General features: G+C 39.6%; 1 protein-coding gene across 6 annotated transcripts in view; it reads left to right on the top strand.

The window, feature by feature from the left end:
* The window catches only part of PPP2R5E (protein phosphatase 2 regulatory subunit B'epsilon), a 172,973-nt gene that overhangs the window by 76,964 nt on the left and 76,721 nt on the right, over positions 1 to 19,288 (top strand). For all 6 annotated transcript variants that reach the window (XM_005561447.4, XM_005561448.4, XM_005561446.4 and 3 more), the window contains exon 3: positions 12,048 to 12,244. In XM_005561447.4, coding sequence (XP_005561504.1) covers positions 12,048 to 12,244 — 197 coding nt within the window. The remainder of the gene's footprint in view (positions 1 to 12,047; positions 12,245 to 19,288) is intronic.

The raw sequence follows: 19,288 nt of genomic DNA, 5'->3' as shown, positions 1-19,288 counted from the left end.
TTATGTGCTTGCTGAAAATCTTTAGTTCCATTAACTTATTTCCTTACCTTATAAGCATGGCATAAATAGAAAATAATCTTTTTTCTTGAAGATTTTTGTTTCTCATACTTCTGAACCTGACTGAACATTGGGCTTCAGTGATGCTGACTCTCAGGCACATCCTGGAAGTTTGTTCCATAATTCCTTTTTATCAAATTATGCTTTTATGATTTGCTCCTTGTCTTAAAAGACAAGTGCAGAAGAGAAGACAAGTTATGGTTATTTCAGAGTTCTAAATAGACGGCCTTTGTTTAATTCCAGTTTGATATTACTAGAATAAAATTTTAACAAAAAATTAATGTTTCTTTAAAAAAATTTTTTTTTGAAACGGGGTCTTATTGTGTCACCTAGGCTGTAGTGCAGTGGTGTGATCATGGCTCACTGCAACTTCTGCCTCCTGGGCTCAAGCCATCCTCCAACCTCAGCCTCCTAAGTAGCTGAGACTGCAGGCCTGGCTAATCTTTTGTTAGTTGTTTTTTTGTTTTTTTGTTTGTTTTTTTGGTAGAGATGGAGTTTTACCATGTTGCCCAGGTTGGTCTCGAACTCTTTGACTCAAGCGATCCTTCTGCCTCAGCCTTCCAAAGTGCTGGGATTATAGGCGTGAGCCACCATGCCCGGTCAAAAATTTAATGTTTCTAGAAACACTTCAGAATACATTTAAAAAATTGTTTAAAAATAATTTTGAAGATGTGCCAGAAAAAGCAAATATAAGTATTTCTGCACAGAAGATAGTTTTAATAAGTTATGAAATAGGAAATCGATTCCATACAGTATTTATAGATACTTGATAAATATTTGTCAAATGAATGATGACTTTTTTGTGGAAAGCACTTTCCACCCTAGAAGTGATTTTTCATTTAATCTTTACTCAACCCCGTGAAGTACATTTTCTTTTTCTTTTTTTTTTTTTTTTTGAGGCAGAGTCTCTGTCACCCAGGATGGAGTGCAGTGGCACAATTTCAGCTCACTGCAACCCTTGCCTCCCAGGTTTGAGTGATTCTCCTGCCTCAGCCTCCCAAGTAGTTGGGACTACAGGCACACGCCACGACACCTGGCTAATTTTTATGTTTTTAGTAAAGATAGGGTCTCACCATGTTGGCCAGGCTGGTCTCGAACTCCTGACCTCAGGTAATCTGCCCGCCTTGGCCTTCCAAAGTGCTGGGATTATAGGCGTGAGCCACCGAACCCAGCCAAAGTATATTTTCTTAATTTTACATGCAAGGAAACTAATGCTCAGAGAAGTAAGTGGCTTGTCCATTGTCAGTAAACAGGAAAAGTGTGATTCTAATCAGAACCAGATTCCAGGCCAAAGTCTTCACCGTGTCTCACAAGACCCAGGATGATCTTCTGCAGCCGCTTGTCCTTTCTTCTGTCCTTTTCTTCCCCACTTTCCACTCCAGCTCCAGCCACATTCACTTCTTTGCTGATCGTCCGATTCACCAGCATGCGCCTTCTTCCTGCCAGAGTACCTTGCACTTGCCATTTCCCGCCTTGGACCCTCTTCCCCAGACAGCCTCGGCTGACTACCCCACTTCCTTCAAGTATTTGCTCAAATGTCATCTTCCAGGTGAACACTCTGTTTAACATTGTACCCTTCAACCCCAGTGTGCCTAGTCCCCCTTGCCCTGCACACTATTATTCCCCCTAGTATACACATTATACCATGTTTATTATTTTTAGTTTCTATTATTTGCCTCTTCCTGCTAGAATGTAAAGCTCAGGACTTTTGTCTCCTCTTCGTTATATTATCACAGTAGTCCCTGGCTGTTGGTGGGTGTTCAATGAATATTTGGCGAATCAGTGAATGATAGAGTGAGTGAATGAAGAGAGGAGCCCATGCCCTTTGCACTAGACCTTCCCATTTTTCATTTATAAATGATAAATGACAAATTTTTCAGGTTATTTTGCTATAGGGGGCATTTCCAAATTATACTACTTAATGTTGTATACTCATCTTCATTTTGAATTTTTTTCCCTATTTTTCTCTTATCCTTGAATATAAACCATTCTGTTTATTTTAAAAAGTCAATTCCGAGTTTTAAATAAGTTGTTAAAAAAAATGAGACATTACCTTACTGGATATTAATAGGGGAACATAGTTCAGGGAACTGAGGAACTGTGCATTTTTTTTTTTTTTTTTAGTTAGGTTCTTTCAGATAAGCTGGCTTGTTTCACTCCTTATATTCATACATATTGGGTCATTAAAAACCATCTTGCCTGTAATCCCAGCACTTTGGGAGGCCGAGGTGGGCGATCACGAGGCCAGGAGTTTGAGATCATCCTGGCCAACATGGTTAAACCCCGTCTCTACTAAAAGATACAAAAAATTAGCCGGGTGTGATGGCGCACGCCTGTAGTCCCAGCTACTCAGGAGACTGAGGCAGGAGACTCTCTTGAACCCAGGAGGCAGAGGTTGCAGTGAGCAGAGATGGTGCCATTGCCTCTAGCCTGGGTGACAGGGAGAGACTCTGACTCAAAACAAAAACAAAAACAAAAAAAAGTCTAGTTTTTTTTTTTTTTCCTGAGACGGAGTTTCGCTCTTGTTGTCCAGGCTGGAGTGCAATGGCGCCATCTTGGCTCACTGCAACCTTCGCCTCCCGGGTTCAAGCGATTCTCCTGCCTCAGCCTCCTGAGTAGATGAGATTACAGGCATGCGCCACCACACCCGGCTAATTTTGTATTTTTAGTAGAGATGGGGTTTTTTCATGTTGGTCAGGCTGGTCTCGAACTCCCGACTTCAGGTGATCTGCCCACCTCGGCCTCTCAAAGTGCTGGGATTACAGGCATGAGCCACCGTGCCTGGCCATAAAACCATCTTAGTTTTAAAATTTGCATTTCATGACTTGATATTATTAATATACTAGGAAATAATTTATTTTATTAAATGCATTATATCAAGCCTTTTCCTTTATTCTTTAGTCTAATCTTATTTCTAGAGGAATAAACTTATAATTTAAAAATGAAAACATGGGGAAATAAGATGCAATATGTAGAATTTACTTACTCAACTAACATTATGTACCTACTATATTCTAAAACGCCCGCTACGAACAGTTTATTAAAACGTGCAAGGAAGGTATAGTGCTAGTTAAAAAAAAAAGTTGCAGTATAATGTAGCAAGTGCTTGAATGGAGGTATGTGCAGTTTCATGGGAATTTTGTGTTAAGAGTTTTAAGGACTCACATGGCTGCTGTTCCTTCACAATTGCAGAACGTGTGATTTATCCTCTCAGCTTTTATGATGATCTAAATACAGTTGAAGGCCCGGAGAGGTGGCTCACACCTGTAATCCCAGCACTTTGGGAGGCCAAGGCGGGCGGATCACGAGGTCAAGAGATCGAGACCATCCTGGTTAGCACAGTGAAACTCCGTCTCTACCAAAAATACAAAAAATTGCCTGGGCATGGTGGCTGGTGCCTGTAGTCCCAGCTACTCAGGAGGCTGAGGCAGGAGAATGGCGTGAACCCAGGAGGCAGAGCTTGCAGTGAGCCAAGATTGCGCCACTGCACTCCAGCCTGGGCAACAGAGTGAGACTCCGTCTAAAAAAAAAAATACAGTTGAAATCAGTACTGTCATTACAGCTAGAATTCTGTTTTCTGTGTTTCTAGAAAAATGTTGGAACAAAGAAGTAATATGGCTCAGAGATCCCCAAATACAGGCCCTTGGAAAAGTTGTTGGCTGTACTGGGAAAGGTGAAAAATAAGGAGAGAGAGGAAGGTCAAGGGAGAGAATATACAACTCTATGTGTGTATGTGTGCACATGAATGTGTATGTGTGTGTGTCTATGTATGAGGGATGATTGCCCACCCTCTTTTTTGTTTTTATTTATATCTTTTTGAGACAAAGTCTCACTCTATTGTCTAGGGTGGAGTACAGTAGCACACTTAGGGCTCACTGCAGCCTGGGCTCAAGTGATCCTCCCACCCCAGCCTCCCAAGTACCTGGGACTACAGACACATGCCACCAAGCCCAGCATTTTTTTTTTTTTTTTGATTTTGTAGAGACGGGATCGCGCTGCGTTGCCTAGGCTAGTCTCAAACACCTGGCTTTTAAACGATCCTCCCACCTTGGCCTCCCAAAGTGCTGGAATTTTGTGTGGGAGCCAATGTGCCTAGCACCATCCCTCCTTTTTAAAGGAAGGATTGTCTTTTATTCTATGATTGTTCTTTCTCTTCTTTTGTTATTATAAAGGAGCTTTATTTTTATGAAATTATAGTGAAAATAAATGGTGGCTATGTTTTTAATGCCTTTACCTGAAGAAAAATGGAAAAAATGCTTTTTTTTTTTTTTTTTTGTAATTTTACTGGCACCTAACATCCTCAAAAGAGGGAACCACTGACATGCATACTGTAGAATACTGTATAATTCTTGCAGCTCTTTTTTAGTAAAGTCCATCAAACTCCAGGAGTTCCTCATATTCAAAAGGCCTCGGTTCTTTTCCTCCTGGCATCACTGCCCTGGAAATAAGCCCTTAGGAAATGAATTAATAATAAAGACATTGACTTTGTCAGAACCTTTGGTGGCATCTGTCCTGTGGTGAGTTTGGTGGCAGGAAAATAATTAAACCTCTAATTAGGAGTTGATCAGTTTTAAAATATTGTTTCCTGTGTTGACAAGTTTCAGTAACCACCTTGGCATTAGAAGATAAAGCATGACGGATAACATGCAGTGTTGGAAACACTGTGTCATTTATCACTATGTGCATTTATCACTTTGTGTCATTTATCACTGTGTGCATGTGTGTATGTGTGCCTGTGAGCATATTTTCTTTTTCTTCTGATTAGATCATAGTGTCAAAATAACATGAAAGCCCTGAATCATGTAATTTTGCTGCTTGAAGCCATACTAGTCTGTACTAGTAGTGGTGACCTTTGGTTTTTATTTATAAATTGGAGAGCATATTGTTAGCTTTTGGGAAAGGGAAACTGGAGAGCTTCATGACACAATAATAATAAATACATGTTGATTGTCTAATTTGGGAAGAATAATTAATATGTTATTATCTAAAACTTAAACTTACCTGTGTATACTTGTTCACTAGCTTAAGGCTGATTTTATACTGTTTCAAGTTTTAAAACGTGAACATTTGTATTTAATAGAAAAGTTAACCAATTTTTTTTTTATTTTTTACTTTTATATTGCAACTTCTCTTAAATAACTAGTCGTAACAATGGAAGTATATCTACAGCTCTAATGGGGGTTAGTTGCTGTTATTTAATATGATCTTCACCATTATCATCATCGTTATTGGGATGTTCCTTCCCTCCCCTGCAGTAAGACTGCTGGAGCAGTAAGCTACTGGGGTTCAGATACTAGCTGCAGCCGTTCCTAGTGTGTGATGTTGGACAAATGACTTAGCCTTTCTGGGCATCAGTTTTCTCATTTGAAAAACTGGGATATTAATAGTGGCCACACCTAAGATATTCTGAGGATTAAAAGGGATAATGCATGTCAGGAGCTTAGTACAGTGCTTTATAGTAGTAAGTGTTCATGATTATTATTGTTTCTGTTCTTTTTACCTGGAAATTTCAGTCAGTACCCACACCTTGATCTCATCCTTTCATCCTTTTGACACTCTTCTATCTGTGCTAGTCACTCTATGACACATGTTTTGAACCTTTAAAAAATATGTGTGCTAATAATCAGCAAAGTGTTTTTCCAGCTTCCTAACAGATTGGCAAGATTTCTAAAAGCTACGAACTCCACATTCACATAATGGAGAGAAAGAATTTCAAAGGAGGAGGGAGTGAAAGAAGGATTTTAGAGTGCTTACTTTAAAAACAGTGGTTTTTAACCGTAGCCACATATTGAAATCACCGGAGTCACTTTTATAAAATACAAATGCTTAGCAGTGAAATATCCCATCACCACCATCATCAACAACAAACATCTTTGAACTCACTTCTTTTTACAATAATAAAGTAATTGGAATGGTCAAGTGTTTGATGCTTATTTTAGTTAACAGATTGGTTCTGGGTTAGTTTCTTACTTGCTTATGTGCATTGAAATATCCTGTGTAATCAACATGTTATATTTGGCTCCAGTTCATAGGACATGAAGTCTAAGTTTATTATTTGATTCATTTTAAAGGCTTATAGTTGTCTCCTCGTTTTGAGGAAATATTGTTGGTTATATCTGTGATTTACTGGTGTCAAAAGCAATTCCTATAATGGAAGCTTAATTCTACTAATAAAATAGGATTATTTTTAGGTTTCTTGAAATACGTGCTCCAAAAAGGTAGAGGTAAAATTGATGGCAATGATTTGGACAGACTACATGGGCAGGCAATTAGGCATTTTACCACATTTCTTAGTATACCTAGCTTCAGTCTATCATGGCTCAATCTACTTCGTAATGTTTTATTTATGATAGTGTTTCAGTATTAAGCATCTCCTTAGAACTATGAGACACTGTTAGTTTTCTGTAAATATAGACTCATATGTCTTATGCAAGTAAAATTCTCAGTGATTTTGTTGAAGTTTATGGAGAGTTGCACCTGAAGGACAGAGAATACACGGATAAGGATTTGTACACCTTAAGAGAAAGTTCTGTGGGATTAGAGGCCATACTTACTACTCTTGTTGTGTGCTGGTCCTGTTATTTTTTGTGAAAGTTGGAGAAATAGAAGTAAAAGGGCCAAGTGATTAATACCTTAGGACATTTTCAGGTAAGAAGTATTGTTAATTTAGACAAATTTTATTTTAGATCTTTTGAATGGAAATATAAATATAATTTATAGATATTCATTGAATATTATAAATATTGTTCATTAGCTCAAGTAATGTTATAGTTTAGCTTCCAATGCAAACATATGAACGTTTTATAGAAATATTTGTTCACTCACATTTCCACATGCATTTCAGTAGTTTATGTGTAAATAATTTACCAGTCCACATTTTCTTTATTAACTTATTTTTTTAAAACAATTTACCTTATTTTTATGATATCATGGGTAATAGATATAATGATGTGGGCCTCTTTTATTTACTTGGCTGGCATATTTGCAAATGTGAATTTAACGTTCTGATTTTTAACAACTTTTGTTGATTGGAGTCCCAGAGTATCAAACCCAGGAGATTGGGCACATATTTTATTTCTTCTACCTTTGTTACTTTTTGCTTTGCAAAGTGCTGAATGAGCTAGGCCTGAAGAAAATGTGGGGTGATATTGGATCCATGATTCTGTGCCCCAAACATTAGATAGGGTGGAATGATGGAAGCGGACTAGTGGGGAAGAATGAGCTGCTTCTGCAAATTGTAAACAACCCTCCCTTTAAATCATGATTAGGGTGAGGGGAGTGCCCCTCAGCAAGAGCTAAACTGTATGTAGATCCTGTTGACTTCTTTAGATACAAAGAGAATCTTTGTCTTAATCTGAGATTGCATCCTCACTTTATGTTGAATTTTATGTCCATTTTCCCATTACATGTAACACTCATAAATTTAAAAATTATTCAGAGGTAATGAACACCTTGGAGGTAGGAGTAGTCATTTTCTCCTGCTTATTGATGAAAATTGATAGGAGAGTACTGGGAGACGGTGATATAAAGACATACGGGGAGAATGGCTACTGCTAAAAAGTAAAGAGAAGTACAGTACAGTGAGAAATACAGTTTAGCTGGTCATTGCATTCTTTTCTTGGTGGAGAAACATATTCTGGAAACCAACTTAATTTTAAGAATTCTTCCAGAGCAGTGGAATCTGACCTTATGGGATCTTATCAAGCTGTGATAATGGGATCAATTATTCTCTCTTTTGAACACATACTAACCTTGGATGGAGGAGTCATTGTGCCAGTGACCTTCACGGTATTATATAATCGCTTATTGATTGCTCATTATTTATGGCTGTGCTTCTGTGGGATCCCTTTCCTGGGAGCAGGGATGGCCTCTGCTGGCCAGAGGTTTTCACTGGAAGATAGATGACAGAAGCATCCACTGCCTGGTCTGCTTTGGGATTCTAAGATGACCTTTAATTTTCCTAATTCACATTTATTTCTTAATGACTATAATTTGTTTTTTTCTTCAATCTTGACTTCTGAAGTTTTTAGATTTCCAGGTGACTTGGATTTTGGAGGTGGGTGGCTTTGACTTGTTAAAATCTAGTGTTACTGTATTGTGGTCAGAATTCTTGCCTTTATGATATCTTTTTGTTTTTTATGAGATTCTGTTTATGGCTTCTTAAGCAATCCTTTTAATAACTGTTTCTTTAAAAAGAATATTTGGATCTACTTCGGGGACTGCTTACATAGACACTAAACTTTTCTTATATAGTGGAAACGTTCTACACTACTCAGAGATTGTTCCTTCTCTGATCTCTGGCCTGTCCTGCCTTCTCACATTCTACCTTTTCACACTCCCCTGCGACTAGGTAGATGAGGGAGGAGGTTGGGAGCAGTCTTAGCTATGTGGGACAGTCTGAGGCCCAGACGTTACAGGAAGAACCTCTTGTTTGGACTGGTCATCCTTCAACATGTACAAAACTTTCCTAAATTGTTACCATAAGGGAATTCCTCTTTAAGAACCCCCTTTTGGTTCATCTTGACTGTGTAAGTTTTTTAATTTAATGAAGGTAGGTCATTTTAGAAAGAATTTAGTCTATGATAAAGGACAAATCACAGCTTTTGCTCTATGTGTGAATCCTTGGGGCATGGGCTAGAGGGGAGATAGGGAAGGGGTTTAGCATGATACTTTATGAATGGGGAGTCATTTGTTAATTTTGTCTGCTTTCTTCCTCCTCTTCTGTCTTTGCACACACGCTGTGTTCTGGAATAGGGTGTTACTCTGGTCTTTCACTGTGTTTCAGTGTTGCATTGCACAGTGGTGAAGGGTCCAGGCTCTGGAGCCAGTCCACTTGGGTTTGAATCCTGTCTCCACTGCTTATTAATGTGTAACTATGGGCAAATCACTGAATCTGTGTTTTGGTTTACTCATGTTTTTTTTTTTTTTTTGAGACGGAGTCTCGCTCTGTCGCCCAGGCTGGAGTGCAGTGGCGCGATCTCGGCTCACTGCAAGCTCTGCCTCCCGGGTTCACGCCATTGTCCTGCCTCAGCCTCCCGAGTAGCTGGGACTACAGGCGCCCACAACCGCGCCCGGCTAATTTTTTGTATTTTTAGTAGAGACGGGGTTTCACCGTGGTCTCAATCTCCTGACCTTGTGATCCGCCTGCCTCGGCCTCCCAAAGTGCTGGGATTACAGGCGTGAGCCACCGCGCCCGGCCTACTCATTTGTTAAATTAGAAATAGTACCTACTGCAGAAGGCCATTGAAGGGATTAAAGGAGATATAATATGTATAAGTGCTTAGACAAAGTGCCCAATACATGTACCCAGTATATTCAATAAATGTGAGTTATTATCCTTATTCCACTGGACAGGTGGATAGCCTGCTTCACATTTGTCTATGACATTATATCAATTTGCACAAATAAAGGATAAATTTCAACTGCCTAACATTAAAAAGCAGGACTAAGTGTTAACTGCCTGAATTTTTTGAACTGCTAAGTATGTGAATCTCTTGAGTACTATTGCAGTGACCACAAATATTAATTGTTATTGTCATTGCTTAAATGATGATGTACTTTTGGAGGAAAGGCTACAATTCATAGATGCTTTTATGATTTATATGTGCAGTGTTAAGGATTTCTCCATGTAAATAGTCTGATTTTTAGACTTTATTAAAGTCACTGTATCAAAAATTGAATTAATTAAAATTTCCCTGAAGATTTTGAACTGTAATGAATGCTACATTAATAAGCTTTTTCTTGGCCAGGGCGGTAGCTCACACCTGTAATCCTAACACTTTGGGAGGCCGAGGTGGGCAGATCACCTGAGGTCAGGAGTTCGAGACCAGCCTGGCCAACATGGCAAAACCCTGTCTCTACTAAAAATACAAAAATTAGCTGGGTGTGGTGGTGGGCGCCTGTAAGCCCAGCTACTCAGGAGGCTGAGACAGGAGAATTGCTTGAACCCTTGAGGCGGAGGTTGCAGTGAGCAACCACTGCACTGCAGCCTGGGTGACAGAACGAGACTTCATCTCAAAAAAACAAAAAAAAAACCAAAAGGTTTTTCTTGCCCCATTTGCAGCGTCAGTATTCCCATTTGGTTGCCAGGTCTGGGGTCTGATTTCGATCTCAAAAAATTTTAGTAATTAACCGTGATGGTCCTGTGCATGAATTAGTCATTGGTTAAGGATATAATCATGCTCATAAGCAGCCTTATTTCGTTTTTATGTATTTATTTTAAACGCCTAAAGCAGGTAGCACTTAGAGAGTTTGGTCTGACTGAATTTAGTTCTTATAGTCTAAGGCTAAATATTTTAAAACCGATTAAATGTTGGGGGGCATAGGATAAGACCTATATCATGACTGCAAGATACATTGTGCTTTTGGGGACCTAGGAGTGATGGGGGAAGGGAACTCACAGGTTAATAATTTCTAAATTCACTACTGGTTTTTTCTGAGAGTAGCAGTGATGCTATACCTTCAAAAATATGGACTGCTTCTTGTTCTGTAATGTCTGGTAGAGAAAGCCTATGTATTTAGGTGTCCTATCTACTCTCATCTAGGTTTACTTAACTGGCAGTGTTTTGCGGGAATTGCCTGTGAGGTCCCGGGTAGCCATGCTGGCATTTGAGTTGTGGGGTGTAAGGCAGGGTAGAAGGTTGTAGAGAGGAGCCTGGTGGATCCCGGGAAAATGAGGCTGGCCCTCACTTTCTGCTGCTGGTGGCTTTAAGCGGGGTGCTGTATGCTGTTCCCCTCCTCCTCAGGGAGCAGGCAGCCCAAGCCAGGAGTCCATTGTAAAGCATTTACCAGAAGACTGGCCACTGAGGATGATTGCAAGTGACTACACACTGTTAAGGTCCTTCTTGATTAGTACAAAAGGAACATGGGAGTGTGGTTAGAGACCTGGGCACTTTGCCCAGCTCTGTAACCCATTCATAGTGGGACCTCAGTGATTGTCTCTATTTTGTGTGTGTGTGTGTGTATGAAAAATGGAGAATAATGCCACCTGCTTCTTTCTAAGGATGTTCTGAGGATTAATGAGCTAATCACCTTGGATGAAGGCAGCAGAGCCTACCCTGGTTATAGTTTTCATTGCTTTTCCAGGGAAGCTCTGGTTTGGGGGAATAAAATATTGGAAAGAAGATAGGAGGGAATAGGCTGTCTACAGCTTAGTTGGTATATTTGAAGTCCAACTGTAGATCAGGCTCCTTTCTGGCTGGGGAATTTCAACTAACCTAAAATTTCTACATATTTTTTAGAAACAACACCAAGCCAAATGTCTGACCTGCTGTTTGTGGGAAAAGAGCAGATGTCCATTCTGGGAACATATTAATATAAGATGTTAGTGGTTTTCTCTCACAGTACAAGAAGATGGGTAAAAAGAGAATGTAGATTTATGTGGCATTTACTCTTATTTTCCTGTTACTGGTGTGCTCTTTTTGAGAGTTGGTATTGTTTCATTTTGTAGATTTTTCAGATTTCTTTCACAAAGAAACTTCATACAGATCAAGCCAAAACAAAACAAAAACATATAAACACACAACAATAGCTTTAAATACCAAGGATGTCAGCATGAAATTAAAATGAATCAACTGACACTTCTGCTTTGAAATTTTTTAGTAAAACTAATTTAAACCAACAGCGAAAGCTTTCTTGTAAGGGAAGGTTTGACCTTTTTCAGTGTTTTTAGATTTAAAGGTATTGACATTGGGGTGTTTTTGGTTAAAATTTGCTTCAACCTTGTAAAGTCTTTTGGGATTTTGGTCAATCCTTGGTTGTGGAATAGCAAATACAGTCAATTTTGTTGGTACAATGTAGTTTTCAAAGACAAGGTCGCTGAAGTAGTAGATACGGTATCCCCTCCCAATCATGTGTAACTGTGAAAAAGAACACTGTTGTCATGTGAATTCTTATTTTTTTTGAGCTTGCCTTTGAAGTAACTTTCACAGAGAATTCCTGTTACCTGGAAATTGATGACAGACTTACACCATTTCCTTTTTTTTTCTTAGACGTTCCATCCTCAGAGCAGCCTGAACTGTTCCTAAAGAAACTTCAGCAGTGCTGTGTCATTTTTGACTTCATGGACACGCTATCTGATCTTAAAATGAAAGAATACAAGCGCTCCACTCTTAATGAACTGGTGGACTACATTACAATAAGCAGAGGCTGTTTGACAGAGCAGACTTACCCTGAAGTAGTTAGAATGGTGAGTTTCTTTTTTTCTCCGCGGACACTTTTAAGCATCTTCCATAGTGACTCACAGGTGTATATATTGCAAGAGTGAGGTCATTGGAGGTCAACTCCACAAATGAGAGCCAACCTTTGGAGAGCTAAGCAAAAGTAGTCGGCACAGTGCTAGAATTTGAAGAGCATGATTTCATGAGAACGAAATCCAGAACTTTCAACTACGAGAGTGCTGAAGCAATGAATTACTTCAACATATGAAGCCAAGATTGCCAGGGTATTATTGGATTTCTGGCTTTGGCAAAAGAAAAGACACAGGAAAATAACAAAAGTCTTAGATCCATGTTTGAAAAATATTCAAGCCTGTTGGATATCTTTTTTTTTTTTTTTTTAAATCTTATTCATTGTGGTATATTAGAAATGGCTTTATGCTTAATAAAATTAAGCCTCTCTTGACTAACCCTTCTCTTTATAATCTCCTTGAAGTCAAGGTTGATACCTTTCATGACTTTTGAATAGTGTCATAGATTTTGTGTGGTCATTAGGAGTTACAAGAAAAAACATTATTAACATAATGTGAGTAATTACGTTCTTATTGTGTGAACAATTATTTTAGTTTTTCAAAAGCTGAGCCAAAATGTGATTTTTCTGATAGATTTCTGTGGGAGAGTTGCCTTCCTTGGCATCCCAGAGGATCTTGGAGCTGGAGAGTGCATGCTATTTGGGGATGGGCTTTGCAGGGTGGGGAGGCTGGTATACTGACTGGTGAAATAGCCACAGAGATCCCTTAAGGTCGGTGCATCATTCAGGAGCCCATTGCAGGGTCTGGCACACTCTCTGTGTACTGCTGAACATCTGCCTGGCTTTTGTATTTAGTTCCTTATCATTTGTATTCAACCAATGCAGAAAAGAGACTTTTGTGATGGAGTAGATATGCTTAAAAATTATAGTTCAGATTTGCAAAGGGACTTGAATGATCTCAGCGTGAGAAACTGTGACTGATAATGTGAAGGTCATCTGAAAACGATGCCTAATATATTCCTCAGATCTATATCTGAATGTGTATTGGATTTGTTGTTAATTTACAGGAATGTAGCACTAGAATGTTTTGTAGGTTAAAGATGACCGTGTGGCTCTTGAGCAGTGCTTCTCAACCAGGTGTGATGTTTGCCTTACAGGGGACATTTGTCAATGTCTAGAGACATTTTTGGTAGTCACAACTAGATGTGGGAGGAGAGTACTACCAGCATCTAGTGGGAGAGGCCAGAGATACTGCTAAACATTTTACAACGTACAGAGTGGCTCCCACAATAAAGAATTACCTGGCCCCAAATGTCACAAGTGCCACTGTTGAGAAACCTTGCTCTTGAGTTTGCATGCTATCTAAATCTCTTAATTTGATGCAGAGGATCTTCTCTAGTCTACCTGCCTTCTGCAGAGCACAGTCCCTGGTTTTAGCCTACCTGTATCATCAGCCAACAGAGGTATCGGTTATGACTTTCTTCTGTATCTTTCTATGGATAGTTCATGAATATATAAGTATATGCAAACATATGTATAAATATTTTTTGTAAGCACACAAATGGTGGCACACTACACATTTTCTGTACCTTGCTTTTTTCACTTAGCAATATATATTTCAGTACATATAAAGTTCCCATATTCTTTTTATAGCTGCATAATATTTATTATGTGAATGTACCATATTTAAGCAGTACTCTATGAATATTCTTATACACACATCAGTTTGCCTTTCTATGAGGACATCTGTATATTTATTTTTGAAAATTTAATTTTTTAAGAGCAGTTTTAGGTTCACAGCACAATTGAGAGGAAAGTACAGAGATTTCTCATATGCCCCTGTCCATACACAAGCACAGCCTCCCCCATTATCAACACCTCCCCCCAACTCCCACCAGAGTGGTACATTTGTTACAATTGATGATCCTACATTGACACATCATTATCACCGAGAGTTCGTAGTTCACGTTAGGGCTCATTCTTGGTGTTGGACATTCTATGAGTTTAGACAAATGTGTAATGATGTGTATCCACCATTATAGTACCCTACATACCATACATCACTGCCCTGAAAATCCTCTGTGCTCCACTTCTTCATCACCCACCACCTTCAACTCCCTAGCAACCACTGATCCTTTTACTGTCTCCATGATTTTGCTTTTTCCAGACTGTCATATAGTTGGAATCACACAGCATGTACTCTTTTCAGATGGGCTTCTTTTACTTAGTGATATGCACTTAAGGTTCCTTCATGTCTTTTCAAGACTTGATAGCTCATTTAGTTTAGTGTTGAATAACATTTTATTGGTTGAATGTACCATAGTTTATCCATTCACCTACTGAAGGACATTTTAGTTGCTTCCCAGTTTTGGCAATTATGAATAAAGCTAATATAAATATCTGTGTACAAGTTTTTTTATGCACATAAGATTTCAGCTCCTTCAGGTAAATACCAAGGAGTGTGATTGCTCTATGTATTGTATGGTAAGAGTATGTTTAGTTTTTTTTAATTTGCATTTACTTTTATTACTTGTTATAGATAATGAGCATGTTTAGTTTTATAAGAAACTGCCAAACTGTCTTCCAGGGTAGTGGTACTATTTTGCATTCCTACCAGCAGTGAATGAGAATTTCTGCTGCTCCACATCCTCACCAACATTTGGTATTGATTTGATTTAAATAGCCTTTCTTTATTTCCCTGTTTCTGGACTTTTACGTATTCCCCACTCCCTCACCTCTAGTTCTAATTCTCATTTTCCCTTCGAGGGCTGACTTAAAGTGCTACTTTTGTTTCCTGAAAAAACACAGTGCTTTTTCCTTCCTTCAGTTTGTCTGCTTCTTGGCAACTCACCATTTTGGGAATTTGTTCATTTGCTACTTTTTTTTGTCTTTTCACATATTTATCTGATTTTTCTAATTAGATGTAAGCACTCCCAAGAAGGAACTGTGTCCTGCACATCTCTGTGGCATCCATAATACCTCCTACCTAGTCCAGGTCTTCTTGAAATTTATTAAATGAATGAATTCCTCCTTAAAATGTAGGCATTTCAGTCTCTCAAATTATGATTAAGATGTTGGACGTCATTAGATTATACCCAGATTTTAAACTGAGTGTTTAGCATAATCCAAAAATTCTGTGATTCATATGGACCAGCTTGGTCTTAAACCAGCTTTGGTCTCCTAAGGGAGACCTCCCCTCTTTTCCCTCTTTTCCTCCGTGTTCTCCAGGCAAAAAAAGAGACTCCCATTTGTATGTGTTTTAAAATACACTAGAGCTTTACCTTAGGAGGCATTGAATCTGTTGGTGTAAATGCTGTTCTAGGGCATTAGAAAATTCTACATGGTAGTTTAGCCTTCTTAGAAGTATAACTTATTTTTCATATTTGATGATTTCTGAAATTGTTAGCTACTAATTATTTATGGTACTTAGACACTCTGGAGCATTTACAGAAAAGGGGATATTATGATAGAGTAGAAAGAGACAAGGCGCTGGGTGTGGTGGCTCACGCCTGTAAGCCTAGCACTTTGGGAGGCTGAGATGCGTGGATCACTTGAGGCCAGGAGTTTGAGACCAGCCTGTCCAACATGGTGAAACCCTGTCTGTACTAAAAATACAAAAATTAGCCTGGCATGGTGGCACATGCCTATGATCCCAGCTACGTGGGAGGCTGAAGCAGGAGAATCACTTGAACCTGGGTGGTGGAGGTTGCAGTGAGCTGAGATTATGCCACTGTGTTCCAGCCTGGGCAACAGAGCAAGACTCCATCTCGAAAGAAAGAAAGAAAGAAAAAGACAAGGCTTTGGAACCTTACAGACCTGGGTTCAAATGCCAGCTCTGGCCATACTTGTTATATCAGTGTGAGCAAGTTACTTTAACTTTGGGGTCCCCCATTTTTGTGTGGTGCTAAGAAGTATATAGGGTGGAGGGAGGGTAGCCATAGTTTTCCCAACCCCTCTGTAAATATTCCACCTACGTAATATGCTTATGCTTTTGTTTGCATATCAGGGTACTCAGCACCTCATATACATATACAGTCCAGAGAATGTGTGCTTACTGTTCTGTAAGGAAAACTGGAACCACGTCCCACTTGGTGCTCTCATTCCCTTCTATTTTGCCACCTCTAAGCCCCTTGTATATATACATCCTGGCACTGCTCACTTTCCTAATTTGTGTAATACCTGCCTTTGGGGGATTTTGTGAGGATTAGCTACAATATTTGTAAAAGTTTTAGAACAGTCTCTAACATGTGGCAAGTATTCAATAAATTTTTTTTTTTTTTACATTTCAATGATTTTATTAGATACTTGATTTTACAATTGTTGGTGGAACCCACTGTTAACTCTTTGTGCTTAAAATACTCTGTCAGTGAGATGTGTTTTATTCCATTGCCCAGCGGTTCTTAAGTTCTCTAATTCCAAGACGATCCTGCCTGTTGGGTAATCGCTGTCCCCACCGATTTCTCTTTCATGTTACTGTAAAACAAAATCACTTCACTAGAATTAGTGAGGGAAATGGTAGTGTTTTTTATGAAATATTAATGAAGCGGTAGATGGGTTTTGCAAACCAGGATGAGTAATGACGTATAATGGCATGTTACGGTATCAGCATTAGCTTTTGATCCAACTTGATGGGACTTGTACTTTGAGAACTGGTGTTCCTGTTAGGGGAAGAAAAGAGTAACAGATAAAAACAATCTATGTGTTGTGGAAACCATTTTTAACATTTAAATGAAGTCTGGATACCACCTATAGACTACTAGAATTGGGACAGAAAAGCACTCTTATGGGTGTAAACAAATCACATGCACACCTCGTTTTATTGCCCTTCACAGATATTGGGCGGGGGGGGTTGCTTTTTTTTTTTTTTTTTTTTGGAGAGGAAGTCTCGCTGTGTCGCCCAGGCTGGAGTGCAGTGATGCAATCTCAGCTCACTGCAACCTCCGCCTCTCGGGTTTAAGCAATTCTTCTGCCTCAGCCTCCTGAGTAGCTGGGATTATAGGCAGGTGCCACCACACCTGCCTTATTTTTGTATTTTTAGTAGAGATGGGGTTTTACTCTGTTGGTCAGGCTGGTCTTGAACTCCTGACCTCGTGATCCACCTGCCTTGGCCTCCCAAAGTGCAGGGATAACAGGCGTGAGTCACTGCACTCAAACAAATTGAAGGTTTGTGGCAACCTTGTGTGGAACAAAACTGTCGGTGCCATTTTTTCCAACAACATATGCCCCTATCATATCTCTGTGCCATAGATTGATAATTCTTGCAATATTGCAAACTTTTGCATTGTTGCTGTATCTGTTATAGTGATCTGTGATGAGAGATCTTTGAAGTTGCTATTTTAATTGCTTTGGGACACCATGAAATGGGCCCCTACAGCATACTTAATCGATAAATGTTGTATGTGTTCTGACTGCTCCGCCGAGCAGCTGTTTCTCAGCCTCTGTCCCTCTTCTCAGGCCTCCCTATTCCCCGAGACACAACAGTATTGAAATTAGGCCAATTAATAACCCTATAATGGCCTTTGAGTGTTCCAGTGAAAGGAAGAGTCACATGTCTCTCATTTTAAATCAAAAGCTAGAGACGGTTTAGCTTAGTGAGGAATGCATGTCAAAAGCTGAAACAGACCAAAAGCTAGGCCTCTTGCATCAGACAGACAAGTTGTGAATTTAAAGGTAAAGTTCTTGAAGGAAATTAAAATTGCTACTCCAATGAACATATGAATGATAAGACAGTAAAACAGCCTTGTTGCTGATAATTGAGAAAGTTTCAGTGGTCTGGATAGAATATCAAACCAGCCACAACATTCCTTATGCCAAAGCCTAACCCAGAGCAAGGCCTTGGCTCTCTTCAATTGTATAAAGGCTGAGAGAGTTGAGGAAGCTGCAGAAGAAAAGGTGGACAGTAGCAGAGCTTGGTTGGCTTATGAGGTTGAAGGAAAATAGCCATCTCTCTAACATAAAAGTACAAGGTGAAGCACCAAGTGCTGTTGTAGAAGCTGAAGCTGCAGCAAGTTTTCCAGAAGATTTAGCTGAGACATTGATGAAGGTGGCTACACAAACAAGAGTTTCAATGTAGGTGAAACAACCTTCTATTAGAAGATGTTGCCATCTGTGACTTTTACAGCTGCAGAGGAGAAATCAATGCCAAAGCTAGGGCCAGGCTGACTCTCTTGTTAGGAACTTATGCTGCTGGTGTGACTTAAGTTGAAGCCAGTGCTCATTTACCATTCTGAAAATCTTAGGGTGTCACGTAAATCCACCCTGCCTATGCTCTGTAAATGGAACAGCAAAGCCTAGATGGCAACACCTCTGTTTATGCATGGTCTACCAAATATTTTGTATTCACTGTTGAGGCCCACTGCTCACAAAAACATTTTGTTTTTCTTTTTCCCCAAAATATTACTACTCATTGACTATCCACCTGGTTACCCAAGAGCTCTAATGGACATATACAAGGAGATGAATGTTGTTTCCTTTCCTTTCCTGCCCTGCCCTGCCCTGCCCTGCCCTGCCCTTTTTTTTTTCCGAGACGGAGTCTCGTTCTGTTGCCCAGGCTGGAGTGCAGTGGCACGATCTCGGCTCACTGCAAGCTCCGTCTCCCAGGTTCACACCATTCTCCTGCCTCAGCCTCCCGAGTAGCTGGGACTGCAGTCGCCTACCACCACGCCCGGCTAATTTTTTGTATTTTTAGTAGAGACAGGGTTTCACCATGTTAGCCAGGATGGTCTCGATTTCCTGACCTCGTGATCCACCCACCTCAGCCTGCTTCCCAAAGTGCTGGGATTACAGGCGTGAGCCACCGCACCCGGCCAAATGTTTTCATGCCTGCTGACACACCATCCAATCTTCAGCTCATGGGTCAAGGAGTAATTCTGATTTTCAAGTCTTATTATTTAAGAAATTCATTTCTTAAGGCTGTAGCTGCCATAGATAGTAATTCCTCTGATGGATCTGGGCAAAACAAATCGAAAACCTTCTGAAAAGGTTTCACCATTTTAGATGCCATTTGGAACATGTGTGATTCACAGGAGGAAGTCAAAATATCAGC

The sequence above is a fragment of the Macaca fascicularis genome, chromosome 7 (assembly GCF_037993035.2).
Source record: "Macaca fascicularis isolate 582-1 chromosome 7, T2T-MFA8v1.1".
Classification (NCBI taxonomy): domain Eukaryota; kingdom Metazoa; phylum Chordata; class Mammalia; order Primates; family Cercopithecidae; genus Macaca; species Macaca fascicularis.
The sequence above is the reverse complement of the archived record's forward strand: the minus strand, read 5'-3'. Positions and strand labels throughout refer to the sequence as shown.